This window comes from Diplotaxodon limnothrissa, linkage group LG6, assembly GCF_057381915.1.
Source record: "Diplotaxodon limnothrissa isolate DT_005_m linkage group LG6, D_limnothrissa_male_GT1.1, whole genome shotgun sequence".
Taxonomy (NCBI): Eukaryota; Metazoa; Chordata; class Actinopteri; order Cichliformes; family Cichlidae; genus Diplotaxodon; species Diplotaxodon limnothrissa.
Window position 1 is genome coordinate 9,283,545 of NC_140601.1, and position 17,571 is coordinate 9,301,115.

The following is a 17,571-nucleotide window of genomic DNA, read 5'->3' on the forward strand; positions in this document are numbered from 1 at the left end:
TATTGAGCCTTTTGAAAAAAATAAAAACATTTCCATACAATATTTTTGCTACATCTGCAATTTATTTTTAATTTTGTATACATATATCCATATACATCCATAAATTATTGCTGTTGTTGCAGTTTATGACTTATAAATGATGCAGAAGTTTGAAAAACTCACAAAAAGTCATCTACAAAATATGATACACTTGCTACAGGGTTAGGATGAGGGGCAAAAACTAGTGACTGTATTACATAAACCGTCCGCTGGGTGCCGCCATTGCTTCTCCCTCTGGTTCTCTTATCGGTTAGCGTTTGCTAACCACTCGGAAAGAAAAAGAGGAACCACAGGCCTGATGACAAACTCGGGGCTGAGTTGAGGGTAGTGTGAGGGAGGTTAGGCTCGGGCTGGGGGTGGGAGGGTTGATGGTTGGTGTAACACTAAAAGCAGTAAAACAGGAAGTCAAGGCTGCAGCAGGAAGAGGTGTTCTCACACACTTTGTGTTGCCAGTGCACAAGGATGAAAATACATTGTTTCCTGTCACTTGCATATTCATGCTTCCTTTAAAGCCCTTCGTGTTTATTTGTTTTCAACAGACATTTAGACACTTCAGTCCATTCAGGTGTGCAGATTTAGAGTACTGCTTTTGTGCATTTTGCCTTGAGCACGAGGCTGATGTTCATAGTTTGATGTAAACATAAATGTTTGATTTACTCAATACAAAGATTGAAGGGATGCACGTTATCATAACCATAACAACAAGTGTAAATATGACGTTCTGTATATTCATCATGTTATCTCAATTACTGATGAAGCAGTAACCATTAATTGTTGAGTTTTCTGCTATCATTAATGATCAGAATTAAAGACAAACTAATGATCATAATCACACCAAAATTCATTCCTGTCATTACTTAGCCTGCACTGTGAACCGAAGCCTTGGCTATGAAGTCAAAATGCACCTGTTGGTTTAAGCATATGAGTACAACACAAATAATATTATGTTGTAAACATAATAAACATTTCCACATTCTATAGGTATAATCTATATGTTAGCTTTTAATGATAAGTTTTAAGTACTAATCTGAATTGTTTCCAGTTTTACTCTGGACTATGATGCTCACAGACGATGCTGTGATCTGAAAGTGAGCGTAGGGAGCAGGTGGAATGGTAAATTTTTATATAACACCTTAATACTCAAAGCACTTTATACAACATGCCTTATTCACCCACTTTTTCATATGCTTAAGTTCTGGCTGTCTAACATTCATGCATATTCATACTCTGATGAATGCATCAGAGAGCAACTTTCAGTATCTTGCACAAGGATGCTTTGACATGCATACTGGAGCAGCCAGGGGTACTATTAGCAGATGACCTGCTATACTTCCTGAGCTACAGCCACCCCAGAGCGAACCTGGTTGTATGCTGTGCAGAAAAAAGAAATGAAAGTCAGCAGACGTGAGACAGAATATGTGTGTGTGAGAAGACCTGGTGTAACAGTGAAGCTGCAAGGAGAAGCTGTAATGAAGAGAACAGGTTTAAATGCATTGGGTTGACCATTCAAATCAATGGACAGTGCCCAAGATAGGTGAAGAAGAGCGTGTAGGCAGGGTGGAATGGGTGGAGACAAGTGTCAGGGGTCATTTATGAAAGAAATATAGCAGCAAGGATGAGTCGGTCACTCTGAAGCCAAGCTGGAGGTGGAAGAAATGAAGCTGTAAAAGAGCTTCGCTGGGAGTGACCAGGATGGACTAGATTAGAAATGAGCACATCAGAGGGACAGCTCATCTTGAGCAGTTTGGAGACAAAGTTAGAGGCATGGCTGAGAGGAAAAAAGTCTAAACAATTGATAGAATAGCTGCATGTTACAGGAGAGTCATTTACAAGTTTTATGGTTGTGAATCATCAAGCTTGTTCCTCATGATTTTTTTTTTAAATCTGGGCCATGAAAAAGGATGGTTTTGACAAAATTCTCACACACACAAGCCTGCCACATCAAACCACAGAGGTGGTTTTAGGTGCTTCACCCAAGGATGTAAACCAAACATATCAGCATACAAAATAAATATGAGGAAGTAAGGTGTGGCTGAATGGTTTCAGTGCGTATTCAACCGAAAACACAGCTGTCAAGATCAAAGCATGAAAACAAAATCCTCCTTTTTAATACAAACGCATCGATAAACACTTTTTTTTTTATTAAATAATCATTTCGTGAGAGCATAAAAAATAAAGTACTTACAGTGATCAAACATATGCAGTATACAGACTGACACAAAACACAATGAATGGTTAAATGATTTCAATTTACACAGTAAATTTGTTACAAAGCGGATATAAAATGCATGTTCCTATTGCACTGTCCTTTCAATTTACATGACAAAAACATATTAACATGCATTTGATGTGACTGTATAAGATCCAAACAACTGAAAAACATATTTACATACGTGAAAATGATTCTGTACAAACTAGACACTTCAACAGGTCACTGAGATAACACCATACCCACCAATGGATTTGCAGTAAAACTTAAAGCTGTCCACCAGAGAGAAATAAAATCACCCTATAAATGTCCGCTTCTGAGCACTATGAGAACTGAGTAAGACGCTGTGCCCTACGTGCGCCTTTTAATAGCATTCAAGGAACTGCTGAGACATCACATGTTTAATTTTTCTTCCTTAGCTGAGATACTTGGTTAGGTGAAAATCAAACCAAAAGAATCATCTTCTCACTGCAGAGAGGAAAACAAGTGCAGTAAACACACACACTGTCAAATGTGTTAACCTAAACCGAGATATCTCCTCGTGTGGGCCCAGAGAATTTGTTGCCAAGCGCTCCTTTGCCCGCTGTGCTGATGCCATGAACAACACAAATGAGTCATTTTTTCACCCCTGACACTGTGTTTCTCAGTCTATGAAAGGAGAAGTGGAAAAGGAAGTCTCTTTTTTAGTCTAAACCACCACCGTCAGTGTGTTTCTGAAGCCTCCATTGCCCTTTTGTTGCAGGGTGGTTAAAATGATTTTCAAAAGAAATTACAATCCACAGTGCACGGTGGAGTGAGCTGAACATTCACGAGGTCGGATCCTGCTCTCCTGAGTCCTGGGGAGTTTGGTGTATCACCTTTTTCTTACGGACTGAGACCAAGTCGTAGAACGGATCCTTGGTGATACTTGCCCTATTTGAAGATAGAAAAAAGGCTGACATTAGCTTATAGGAGGTTAACAAAAGCTTATATAACAATATACAGTTAAATAACAATACATAACTATGTATTGCTCTTGGCTTATTGAAGAACATATTTTCCATAGGCATTCGGATTAATCCTGGTATAGGCAGAAGTTTATTGTTTCATTGGTTTAAAGCAGTGTCCTCAGTGCTAATGCTGCTGTTCCAAAATGCACCAGGGTGCTGATTTCAAACTAAAGCTACATGAGTCAGACATAAAACGCTGGCACTAGTGAACAAAGACATGCATCTTCCATTAGAGAGACTCTCTCTGAAACTGCTGAAAACCAAAATATAGCTAAAAGAAGAGTCAGCAACAAGCATGACTGCAACCAAGTACTAGTGGTTAGAGTGGGAGACTGATCCAAATACCAGCAGAACTTTATAATAATGTCTATTTAGCGTTATTGAGGTATAAGCAAGTGCTTAATACATCAGTTATACATCATTGTTCCTCTTTAGTATGCCATTTATGAATATAGCTTTATTACTATGAGTAATGATTATGATTATTACTGGGAATAATAGCTGTACATAGTTACATGGTGTAACAATAACACATGGATAAATAAACAAATCTGTAATGACATACTAAGGAGGAGTAAAGATATATAAATGACGAATTAAGCACTTGCTAATATCTTACTTACGCCTTACAAATGCTTAATATTGAGACATTTTAACAAAGTGCTATGAAAACTGTCTGAAACTTTTAATGTTGACTGTCAAATCTATTTTATTTACAGCCTACATGAATACATGAAAAGCTGAAAAAGTGTGATTTCTTATCTTAATTATTATGAGAATTAAAAATCACAGTGACCTTATTGGTCGTTAAAATGTGTTCAGTTCAGAAATTGGTGATGATTCATCTCATAAGTCATACTGCACTCCTCTTGCCTACATAAGCTGCCTTCAGTGTTGCTCTTAGTATCGGCAATAGTGGCTCTCTAGATACTTGGTGTCAGATCAATAACAAAACTTCGCAGTATTGCACAGCATTGATACTAATCCTTTGTGTGCTTGTGTTGTACTTGCAGCGCTGCCTCTAAATAACCAGGAACCAAATGTGTGTTTTATCAACAACTTTGTTAGCAAATAATGAGATAAGACTGGCTGTTTTGTGAACATCCGGCGTGAATAGCATATTAAGCTTCATTGACCTAATTGAAAGAAGTGCGTGTAAGTGTGTGTGTGTGTGTGTGTGTGTGTGTGTGTGTGTGTGTGTGTGTGTGTGTGTGTGTGTGTGTGTGTGTGTGTGTGTGTGGTCTGACCTGATGGCCTCAATCCAGGAATCTCTCTCTTCTGCGCTGGAGGCACAGATTGTGTAGGACTGGTGTTTCCCCTCCACCACCCTGCCATCCGTCTCTGTCTTACATGCTTTGATCTTCTGCCCTCGACTGTTGGGGTTGTACAGCTCCAGACAGTACTACACGATGCAAGACCATCAACATGAAAGTCACTCTTAGAAACTATCAGTTTATCAACTTGCAGAATGTGTTTGTGTTCTGCTTGAACAGCTGACAAGATCTTACCGGTTTACGAGGGTAATGCACTTCTCTAACACAGAGATTCTCCAGGGGGATGATGCCTCGGGGCTCTTTATCCTACAGGCAGATCCAAAAGACATTTATTGATGAGTCAGGTGGGTAAAAAAACAAAAAAAAAATGTAGAGATGAGAATAAAAAAAATGTTACCAATGTCAGAAAAAAAGGGAAGCAGAAAAGATAGGGATAGATACCTGATATAAGATTATTAAGTGACACTTTTACCGGAAATAACATCACATTTTGGTTTTCAAAGCCTGAGTAACACCACGTAACTCACTGAGAATTTGGTCAATCTTCAAAGGTTAAAGACATTAATGTGTCATTTTTATCTGTAACATTAGGCAAGAAAAAAAAGCCACGTAATAAAACATGGGCGTTTTCAGCACAACCGTCTCTATGGTTACGTTCCAGTTAGGTTTTCATAACTACAACTTCGATGTCAGTGATATGTAAAAAAAAACTGATTAAACCCTACCACCTATGATGCCATTCACCTGATTCATCAAAAGAGCTTAGCAACAGCTAGAGAAGGACAAATATACAGTGACAGCATGATGAGTTTGACAGAGGCCTTACAGTGGTGTACTCGAAGTAGTAGAGGCAGTTGTCTGTCAGAATGAACCATCGCCTCTTCCACGTCTTAACTCGACCTCCTAAAATAGAGAGACAACAAAAATGTGGGCTGTTGGTTGGGGATATTATGTCACTTACGTGCAAGCACACATGAGAATCTTCCAGTATTGGGTCATTCTCTCCGTGCTTCCTCTGTACTTTCCTGTTTGTGTAGCAAATTACTAAGATGTGATGCCACACAGCAGGGCAAAGCACGCTTAACATAAAAAAAAGTCCACTGTTTAAGCATGTTTTCTGGGTGGGATTTTACCAAGTTTGAGGAGCCATCCTTCTCTGTCGGGGTTGAAGAAGGTGTGAGTCAGATCATTCCCATCGTCCTCTGGGATTTTGAAGGGCTCGTTGCGTATGCTCTCGTACAGTTTCTGTGCGTAGAGAGAGTGAAATGAAATGCAACCATTAAATGAATTGCAGGTGAATATAAAATATGATCCTGAGCCTCCTGTAACCCGCTGACGGCCTCGACTGACCTGTGGGTGGAAGATTGGCATGAGAGAACCTGGATGTTTTCATGTCTGTGTGTGTTTCAGTTCCACATTAGTGGCGACTATGAAATACAGGTATTACTTTCTCGAGGAGGAAAGGAACTGTGTGGTTTTACTTTTTGTTACAAATACTGTAATAAATAATATTATTGTTAGCTTCTGTTTCATTTTGACGTTTACCAGTCAATGACTTAAAAAAAAACTTTTAACACAATCTCTTCTTGTTCACCTTCCTCTTATTATTCACAATATGAGCTAGCCGTTTCTTTTACATCACTAGGGAGCTGAAAATGTGTGGTGAATGTATGCAGAGGCTAAAATGTTAGCTGTGTGTCCATTTAGGTAATTGCTTCTTGGCGTCTACGTGGGCGCTGTGATTGTGTTTTTGAGAGGTTCTCACCGACAGCAGATCATTGGGTAGGTCCTCTCCATTGTTGATGCCTCTGTTCATGGAGATGAAACGCTCCAGAGTGGTTTTGTCCTTCACGTTGGGGTTGTGAAGGCTCGTGTTCAACATGATGATGGCAAAAGACAGGATGTAGCACGTGTCTGGGGTTAAGAGGAAGATGCACACGCACACAAAGAATAAGAGGAAGCCTGAACCAGTGTTTCACATATGCATTTTTGGTACTGAATAGAGAAATACAGAATCAGTGACAAGGAGAAAGCACAAAAAAAAGTAGAAAGGAAGACGTGAATATCAAAAATACAAAGATGGTGTGGTAATTAAAAAAAAACAACCTCCGCTCTCTCACACACAGTCTCAAACAGGAAGTATGAATATAGAATGCATATTGAAGCCCACCAGTTGACTGGAAGACATCGAGGTTGCAGTCGCAGTAGCGGGTGGCGAAGGCCTCCATCATACGGTCAATCTTCTGAGCTTCACCAGGCAGACGGAAACTCCACAGAAACTGTCTGTCACATACACACCGCAAAGGCAGAACACCTCAGTATGTTAACAATACACGTGAAGCTGTTTATCAGCAAGTAGACAGGAGACGCACTGTCTGTCTGTAGCAAGTCTCAAAGTCTGGACTTTATAGCTGCTTTTTGTGCTGAAGGACTGATTAACAGCAGATCGGTCAGTGTGACCTGTGGTGGAGTCATCTATACAGCATGTTAACATCAGCATACAAGGACAGGAAATGTTACATTTAATGTGAGAATCAAGTTTGGCTGTTCTGCTTGTGAAATTCTGACAAATTTCATCTTCAACACTTGGGTTGGAATTGCTTGGTCATCAGGGAAAGTTATTAATATACTCTAATTTTGCCAAGTTTGGTCATTATGAGTTGTGGCCATATGGGAAGGGCTCGTTACATGAGTTCAGAGAAGTGCTCTCCATCAAAATAGCTGTATGAAAATATAGTTTCACATTTGCATTGGTTATGTCCTCTTTTTAGGTTCATTTTACATGTCAGTTAAGTTTGTGTCATGGGTGCCTTTATACAGTCAGGCATTGAAGTAGATCAAATAACTAAAGGAATCAAGTCATTCACTGGCTTCTCCATGTGTCTGTGCCCTGCAAATAACACAGTAAGAACTCATTTCAGATGTATTGTATCTTTAGAACAATGTGGTTTAGAGCGGACCTGTGTCAGAAATAGCTGCTGTAAAATGAAAGGGTGAGACTCTAAGCACCGTGGTTCTTATTTCTCCTTTACTTTTTGTTTTAAAATTATTTGTCAGTTCCTTTTCAAGGTGAATTTTACTTGATCCTAACAAGGTCAAGGAAAGGAGGGATAACCAGACAGGATAACCCCGATGACATCACTGTTACTGTGCAACATTAGGTAGATTTTCTTTTTGACTTCTCAAAATGCCTGGAAGCATAATAAACAACAGTAAATAACTGTTTCCATCCTGAGTATTTATCACCAGGATGACTAACCTTATACATTTTTTTTGTTTTGGATAAAGGACATTTTAATTTGCTACACAATCTTAACATTTTTGATCAATACCCTTTTCTTTGGAAATCAAAATTTTACAAATATTTTTGGAATACTTTTTTTCCTCCATACCACCGTCGTCATTTGCAATCTAAATCTGCCTGTCTCTGTAGCAAAAGGTTTGGAGTAATTTTACTGCTCCTGATACCTCTGAGTGAACATTGGGCCTGTCCACACTGTGAACAAGTTATATATAGCTGCTTGTCTGATAACAGTTACAGTTTAGTGACTGTGGAAAGACTTTCTGATTACATATTACTCTTTTTCTCTGTTTTTGCTCATAAATAAGTGCAAATATTACAATGTAGGTACATTTAAACTTCAATTATGCCCTTCTATGGCCTTTTGTCTTTGTTTAGCAGTTAAAAGGTCAAGTCTGCAAGTCTACATTTAGTCAGGTTCCTATTGGTGTTATCCATTATACTATTACATATGTGTATGCAAACATCCTTGTAAAATGATCATGAAGAAAAATTGTGTTTATGACACAGCAGATGAAGAGGGGCTGACCTGAGAGCCTGGACCAGGTTGAGGTCGGAGAACTCGTGCAGCTCCACAAAAGCCTTCAGGGTCTGAAGGTGGAGTTCTTCCCTGTGGGGCGGAGTGTGAGGGAAAAGGCATGAAACAAAAGAAAAGTTTTCACCTTTTCCATACAAGACCTATCCTAACTTATCCTGTGTTTTAGCCTCCTCACGCTCTGATTCTACACCTTTTCATTTCCTTCACTCCCATCCTCATTGCCTCCCTTCTACTGCCGTCTGCACACTCCCTGGCCTCACTCACCTTTCTCCAAGGAATTCTCCAATGGCTGTCTTGTTGAGTCCTTCTTCCTTGTAGAGAAACTCAGCGATGGATTGAGCACTTCCATCCAGCAGCTTAATCTCCAACAAGTAGTTGATTCCCTGCAAGCAAGCAGATCATTTCACAGAAGTTCACATTTGGGCTCTAACAGGTAAGGAGAATTTTTAGCTTCTGACATAGCACTTAAAATATGCACAGGAACACATGCACTGCCTGCTGTGGCTAATGTGTGCTACTTTCACAATGATCTCATCTCATGCTGGTAAAACACAGCAAGTTCACAGCATCTGTAATCCTAATTCCTTAAATTCAGTTATCTCTTCCTCTTTCTCCTCGATACTGTGCTTGAAGAGGAAAACAATGTTTAGCATTTAGTTATTGCCTGCATGCAGCTACATGCTGCCTTAATTCTCTTCTGTGTAATCCAACGTTGATTACACATTGATTGTCATGTTTATATTACTTTAGACTGCCTATGGTTCAAAGTGGAACACTGTTATATAAGTGTGTCAAGTTATATTAAGTTGTAGTAAAGTTAAGCTAAACAAAAAAGAAAGTAAACCATGACAAGAATTATTCATTGTATCAGTAGTTGCAAACATTTGCATGCACAGCAGTCATAACTTTGACCTCCAAGCAAAACCACAGAAACTCTGGTGTGGGCCAGGGTGTCTGTTCTGTTCACAGACACGGCGGCCCCTTCAGTATGACACACATGAAAGTTAATACAAGCTGCTGTGCTGGAGGAAGGTGCTCAGCTGCAAAAGCTCAGACAGCGAAATGCAAAAAGGCTTTTTTGTTTGTTTGTTTTTTAATTCTTCATAACAAATGGTTATTCCTTGTCGAGTATGTTGATCCAGCTTACCTTTTTAGGGTCCATGTTGAATTTCTTCTTCCCATTTGCAAATTGTTTGTTTTTCTCTATTGCTTTGCTGAAAAATCAACAATAATGAGAAAAATGTCAGTCGTGGACAAAAGTCTTACACTTGTTCTTTTTCATTTTCTTTGCACACATGCTCGGTGCAAAACAACTGCACAGGATTGCATGTGTAGCCTTCTTGAAGGACATTTGAATGTTGGCTGTCTTTTTTTCCATTCTTTATCAAGATGATCCCAAACTGCTTTAATAATGTTGAGGTCCAGCCTCAGTGGAGGCCAATTCATGAATGATAGTGCTTCATTGTATATTTTGTCTATCCAGGTTTGTTTTACTGCACTGTCAGTTTGTTGGGATAATACACTTTCCAGATGGTATTGCATGGTGGATCAAAACCTGACAATACTTTTCTGCATTCATAATTCCTGCAGTTTTGAAAAGAATCCGTCACCCCTGTCTGAAATGCAGTCCTAAACCAGGTCAGAGCCTCCACTATAGCCGTAGAGACTCATTGTTGTGCCTCCTTTCTTATTTCCCGCATACATACTGACATTCAAACTTTAACCATGACCATGACCTGTTTTCACTGATTTTCAGTCCAGGTCTTTTCTCCTAGTCTCCCTTCCTTAAGAATGACTTCTTGACAGACACGCCTCCACAGAGACCATTTCTGAAGCAGCTTCACCAAAGAGTAGATAGTCGGTGTAGTCGATGTGTCAGTTGTGTTGTTTTTTTCCTATTTCTTAAGGACATGACAGTACTGTCATCTGCTGTAGATTGTCTTTCAGGCCTCAACTTCCTCTTTTTTCCTCGACTTTTTCAGTTTCCTCAAATTGCTTTAAGGATATGATGCATGCCATGCCGAGATCGTGACAGATGGCCGCCCCTCCCTGAGCCTGGTTCTTCCAGAGATTTATTCCTGTTAAAAGGGAATTTTTCCTTCACACTGTTGCCAAGTGCTTGCTCATAGAAGGTTCCCTGATTGTTGGGGTTCTCTTTGTATCATCTTATGGTCTTTACCTTACAATATAAAACACCTTGAGGCAACAGTTGTTGTGATTTTGCACTTTAAAGATAGAATAGAATAGAATTGAACTGAATTGAATTGAGATATGCCATGCTGTTGATGGGACAGGACAGAGAATAAGTGAAAAAGCAGCCAATTTCTAATGAAAAACTTTAAAAGACTTCAGAAAGCTCGGAGAACCACTGCAAAAGTTTGGCTCTTTGGAAGCAAAATATGACTAAATTACACCTGCCTCAAGCCTTTTGCACAGTACTGTAAAATTAACATCATTAGTCCATAATTATTTTTTTGGAAGTTGCACAATATGGCACATTTGATGCAATATATACATCCGAGACTCATTGGTTGCAACAGGTTTCATGCATCTCATTCTATTGACTATCAGCCTAGTTTGGATCAGTGATTGTAATTAGGGGGGAAGTGTTGCATAATTTTGCCCACAACTGTGAAACAAAAAACTGTTTTCTCATCAAAAAAATAGCTAATCAATATGTTATAAGTGGAAAACTCTTTTCAAGTGTTAGTAATCATTGGAAGAAGAGAAACTTGTTTGAAAGGCACTGTGTCACTGAGTCATGTAAGACATTTACATGTTTTTTGTCAGTGGCATTGTGTAGGTGTTCTAAATACACGACAAAGAAACCTCCGTGCATGATGCAGGTGTAGGGTTTTTCCCATTTTGCACAAAAAAACAAAAAGAGTCTACTTACTTTTCTTCTGCAGACTCAAAACTGAGTATTTCTGCCATCACATTGTCTATCTCCATTTTTAACTTCTGGAAAAGACAGAGAGAAAGAAAAGTATTTTATATTGTTTAAAAAAACGTGAAAAACACGAAAACACAAAAATAAGTGCAATGATTGTATAAACTTTTTTTTATAAGAGTGCCATATTGATGGAAGACCACCCAGGGGCCCCAATCCTTCTCACCTTTTTTTTTTTGAAACATTATGCTTCTTTTTTCACATTTTATTTTTTTAATAATGCAAGAATTGTTGTTATGGTGATCAGGTGTTCAAAATTAACCTGCTTTTCATTTACACATGGAGTAAAATAACATAAAGATCTGCTGAAGATGCATCTCAGGTTCATTTGAAACTGGTGCTGCTACCATGAGGTGAAAAGACAAATGACACTTTATTAATTCTGTCTGTGGTGGTGGGAGCGAGGGGCCATATAAAATCTGCCCTAGGGCTGTTATTGGCCCCTGGACTGGACCTTGGACATGCCTGGTATATGTATACAGGTTACCTGGATATCATCCAGAAGGTCTTTTTTATATGTCTTGATGGTTTTGATCTCCATCTTCTCTTCTGGTGTAAAATCTGAGGAAACTAAACATACAGTGGAACAATATAATTCCAGCAATTCCAACAACAAGTTCTTCAAATACAACAATATCTACTGTAAAACAAATGTGCAGAACGGAGCTGTTCTTGAATAATTTGAATGATAATTTGCATATTGAAAATGTGGAGTATATTTAAAAACAACCACAACACAGGGAAGATGGCTTCTCTGGAAGATATGTGAGACAGGTGCTGTGGTTTTTTCATGAATGATTTCTGTCACCACAAAACAGTACTGTGAATATTTTTCTCGAAAACAGAGACACTCGCAAATCCATGATGAGTTTTCTCATATTTCCATTCCATTAAACAGAAACAGAGCCATAGCATGACGTGTTTTTTTTTAATGATCATTAATTCTAAGGAAGAAAATAGTATTTGGAAATTTGCTCGGTTATAGATAATATTTTACCGTATTATGATTTTAGATTCAATTATCAGTTGCATGTGGTCATTGCGTCACAGGGGTTAGTTATCTTAATGACCCAGAGTTTCCTTCATCTTCACATTGTAGTGATAGACTGTTTTCCACTGGGGAAACTTGAGGGCCCCTTTTAGAGCAGCCCCCACACTTTTGCGCTTTGTCTGCACCTGTAGGAGAATTTCCAAACCAGGCTCTGGAGGAGAAAAAAGGCGCCTCCACTGGAAACAGCTGCTTCTGACTGTCTTTCAAATACCTCTGGGTATGGATCAGTACTGATCAGTTTTAAACTCAAACATGGCTATCAGTTTGCCATATAAACACACGTAATAAACAGCAAATCAACAACCACATTCATTTGCCTCACTCCTGTTCCATGTTACAAACTTGAATGTGACAGAAACATGAAGAAGCTGTGGCCAGCTTAGGCGGGGGTTATACTTTCTCACAGTCACAACTGTACGAGGGTCCTCTTGGGACTGAACAGCCCTTTTCCTACGCCCACAACTGAGCATAATTGAAACATTACTGCAAAGCCTCAGAAACAAAAAAGAGGCACCATTACTCTTACCATTTCTATAAATGTTCATGCCAACTCACAACTCTCTGCTGTAGAAACATGTCTAATGATAGCCAGTGTCACCCGCCTTCACATATTCAAGGGCCAGTGTTAATATCAAGGTAAGGTCAATTTTTAGTAAGGCGCAATTTATTTATTTTTTTAATTCTTTGTGCACTTTGAATTTTGTCTTTGTGGCTTTATTTGTAGCAGTGTCAGTTTGCAAAGCAGCTCCATTGCAGCTCACCGAAGTTGCATCATCTTAAAACAGCACTGACCTCCTGTTTGGCTTAAAAATGAATCATTAACGAAAGCGTCATACCATTTGGTGGTTTACCCAACATCCTCTCTCGGCAAATTCCATTTAATTTTCTCTGTATTTGTGTTTTACATGGATAAAGACAAAATTAAACACCTGTTCTTTAGATTTTAGAAAATGAAGAGACGTAACTTTAAAAAAACAACAACAACAGCAAAGCAACATATTTTTATCATCAGCATAGATGATGAGATGTTATGATAAGCAAAGCAAAGTGTATGCACTCTGGTTCCTCAGCAGCATTCAGGCCATACTGACCTTTTTTTTTTTTTTTACATTGATCCTTTGAGAAAATAAATATTTTTTAGAATATTTAAAGCTAAAAGACTGCTAGCTGCCAATACTTCCTGTAGAGATATGTTGTTTGCTGTTAATGATGTGACCACAGCGCTTCCACTTCCCCACCCTTCCTTTACACATCTTGTGCAACAAAGCTGACAGGCTTAAATCATTGGAGCCTTTGTTTAGGTAATTTAGATACCGAATTACCAATCTGAAAAATAACCGCTGACTTTAAGTTACGTTTTTAAGTAGTTTAGGCATCTTTGCAACTTCCTTTTTAATGTTACAGTCGGTGACGTGCATGTGAATGTGAGTCTCTTCCCCATTTCAGCTGCTAAGACCCACAATGTATGACCACAAGGTTAAACAGTGAGAAGTGGTATATGCTGAAGTGTACAACCATCACTAAAACGTTCCACCAGCTATTCTCAGCATGCATTGAAGGTTTGCACCAGTAATAGCAGTATTTATTTCTAATGATTTGTCTTCAAATTACAGCTGTTTAGTTAGAAACATGACAGTGTGAAACTTGAAGCTTCCCTATAAAACAGCTGGGTAACTTTTTAAGATCCAATTCATGTCATAAGGTCAAGCGTCTTTATAATAAGAGTATCACACATCAGGAGTATACTAAAAGACAATTATGAAGGTAAATTGCATGAAAGAGCCTTTTAATTTTAAATATCCAGTGACAGTCTCTGAAAATCACACCTACATTTAAATATCAATAATTTAAACGATCCCGTTCTCTGTAAATATGAACTAAATAAATACATATTAAAATCAGTAATAAAAAGGCAACTAAACCAAGTCTTACCCATTTGGCAATCAGTCATTTATATCCAAGGATAGAGGGGAAAAGAATCAGTACAAAAACAGCTAAACAAAGTCGATGTATCAAGGTACGCAGGCTGCCTTGGCACACAGTGAATTAACAGCTGAATGAAGTGGATGCTGTCTTTCAACTCCACCTCTTCCCCATCTGTCACAATACCACTCATACACGAGACCGCAAACAGGTCAGCCTTCAAAATAAAAGGGTTAATAAACGAATTTGTCAGAGATTTAATTTGATCAAAGAGGGTCTTTTTTTTTCATGTTTCATTTCAGGATGCAAGAAGTCAACTTTTCCATTTATGTTTTTAAACGCATATTAACAGAAACAGTCGGGGTAAAACACAGGTGTAAAAAAGAAAAGAAAAGAAAAGAAAAGAAAAGAAAAAAACTCTTTTGCACAGGTTTGTGGACCTGAGATATCTGCAAATATCTTCCACTGTTATGTAGTTGAATCTTCGAGTGTTTTCTGTACGTCAAAGCTGAAAAAACTAGCTAGGAGACGAGTTTGGAAAGCATTACTATCATGTTATCATATGATGAGGTGAGCCATGAAGCCTTGAGATATATTTATCGCAATTACAGGTGACTTTATTTAACTAAAATGTGATACCTTTATTTTGAAGGCTGTGTGGCTTTCCTGCTCTGCTTAACGTAGTGTACTCTCTCTCTCGGGCTGATTTGACAGCTGAAAGCTGGCACTGTTGAAAAACCAACAAGTAGTTAACGGGTTGAATTTTGCATGTTGCATCCTGCCAAGGTAACCATACACAAATTGAGGTTTTACAGCAGTTTAAACACACTTTGGAAACGGAAGTAAAATTATTCAAGGAATTATTCAGGAGGAAAAAATAGCATGTGAATATAAAGTCCTCATAATTAAACCTGACATTATAACTATTATAAAAGCGAGGTGTTAATGTGTATTCTGAATAATGTTTTTTTTTTTCAAAAAAAGTGATGTGAGAAGTCGAACAAATGTAAGAAAAACAATAGTTTAAATAGCTGTGAAAGATAAAGGAAGAGCAACTGTGCTGTACAAGCTCAGGGTTTTAAACGTGAGTCAATAGCAAAAACTGTTGCTAAAGTGCCATCTAGTGGTTGGAGATGAACATCACAAATGCTGTTTTTCTTGCGTGGTTGTATGAAGGCGTGTTTTTGTCTTGCTTAATGGAAATAGTTCAACATTTGCCGTCATCTTACAGCTTCCTGGAAACAGTATCTTTGGGCCAGGTATTGTTGATCTAATGCTTATAAACATTTAGTAGTATCTCTGAAGAAAATCTAGACTGGTTTCAAGCAGAGTATTACACCGAAAAAAAGCCCTTTCAAGAGGTTTTAATGACAGGCTTTTAACTGTTTGGGGTAACTGAGGGCTCTCTCTGTTTATATGATTGCCTTGGGGTCATTTTGGTGGTGGTCAGAGGGCCCGGTGGCGCCAGTGTCCGGCAGCCTCGCCTCTGTCAGTGCGCCCCAGGGTGGCTGTGGCTACAATGTAGCTTGCCATCACCAGTGTGTGAATGTGTGTGTGAATGGGTGGATGACTGGTTGTGTAAAGTGCTTTGGGGTCCTTAGGGACTAGAAAAGCGCTATACAAATACGGGCCATTTACCATTTTTTAAAAAACACAACTTCTCCTTTCTTTGCATTGCAGATGATCTACAACTATGTCTGCCTATACAAACCATGTTGCTTCATCACCTGCAAACTGTACACAATGCAGCAGCTTGTCTTTTGAGAGGAAAGAAACAGGATGATTACAACAGCATTGCACCATCACAAGACCCACCTCAAAACGCCATTTTTTATTTTAAGACTACAGTGAGGCCAAAAAACTAGTTCATGCTTTTATTACTTCTAGGCTCAACTATTATAATTCTCTCATAGTACTCATAGGCTGTACTAATGATCCAACATGCTTCAGCTGCTTCTGATTTTTGGGGTTTCTCTGTTTTCTTTGTATTATTCTAAAGACTTACCTTACAATATAAAGTACATATATAAATAAAACTGCACCTACTGCACCCTACTACTGAACTTTTATAGCCATACACCCCGACTACATCAATGACGTCTATGAACCAACTGCTCTTGTAGATTCTTAAATGTAGGCGTAAAAATGGGAGGTGAGAGAGTCTTTTTAGTGGTGGCCTCTAATCTTTGGATCAACCTACCTTTTCACATAAGAGATGCCCAGTCACCCAAATATTTTAAAACACCTAAAAAAAACCTACTTATTCTTGTTGGTACAGTATATCCTGGCCTTTATTGTGCAAGCACGGTCTTGTTTGTTTCTATTGTTTTATTTGATGGTATTTTTTAAATTTATTAGAGTTCATGATTTATTGTGTTTTTCAGGGCATGTTTATTGTTGATTTGTATTGTTACAAGCTGGAGAACTCAGGAGTGGACCATCACCCCACTACATGGATACTGGACTACCTCACTGACCGACCACAGTATGTGAGAACTCAGGGCTGTATGTCGGACAGGGTCTTCTGCAGTACGGGGGCCGCACAGGGAACTGTTCTGGCTCTGTTCCTCTTCATCATCTACACTGCAGACTTCTCCCACAACTCCACCCAGTGCTTCCTGCAGAAGTTCTCTGTTGACTCTGCAATAGTCGGCCTCATCTCTGATGGGGACGACAAGGAGTACAGAGAACTGACCCACAACTTTGTGGACTGGTGCCAGCAGAACTACCTCCAGATCAACACTAATAAAATATAAGGCACAAACATCCTCCACTACAACCACTAAACATTCAAGGTATGGACATTGAGGCTGTGGACAGCTACAGGTACCTTGGTGTTTATCTGAACAATAAACTGGACTGGACTCATAATTCAGATGCCTTCTACAGAAAAGGGCAGAGCAGGCTGTACCTGCTGCAGAGACTCAGGTCTTTTGGAGTGAAGGGCCACTCCTATGTCTCTGTGGTGGCCTCAGCCACCTTTTACAGGGTGGTCTGCTGGGATGGCAACATCTCTGCCGGGGACAGGAAGAGACTGAAAAGGCTTTTCTGGAGAGCCAGTTGTGTTCAAGGATGCCCTCTGGAGCCAGTGGAGGTGGTGAGTGATAGAAGAATGGTTGCCAAGCTGTCATCCCTGTTAGACAACATCTCCCACCCAATGGAGGAGACTCTGACAGCACTGAGCAGCTCCTTCAGTGGGAGACTGCAGCACCCACGATGCGGGACGGAGAGATTTCGCAGGTCTTTCCTCCCCACTGCTGTCAGACTCCACAACAAAGACTTCAACTGATCAAGCAC

General features: G+C 39.2%; 1 protein-coding gene across 1 annotated transcript; it reads right to left on the minus strand.

Moving 5' to 3' along the window:
- Positions 1-2,856: 2,856 nt before the first annotated feature.
- On the minus strand, positions 2,857-14,345 carry cyth4b (cytohesin 4b). The gene is made up of 13 exons (XM_085355582.1): positions 14,284-14,345; positions 11,788-11,870; positions 11,247-11,311; positions 9,498-9,564; positions 8,615-8,733; positions 8,342-8,422; positions 6,682-6,794; positions 6,277-6,425; positions 5,645-5,756; positions 5,338-5,414; positions 4,746-4,817; positions 4,485-4,639; positions 2,857-3,160 (listed from the first exon to the last, which is right to left on the minus strand). The coding sequence occupies exons 1-13, from the start codon at positions 14,300-14,302 to the stop codon at positions 3,055-3,057; spliced, it is 1,218 nt and encodes a 405-aa protein (XP_085211708.1). The 5' UTR covers positions 14,303-14,345; the 3' UTR covers positions 2,857-3,054.
- Between the last annotated feature and the right edge of the window lie 3,226 nt (positions 14,346-17,571).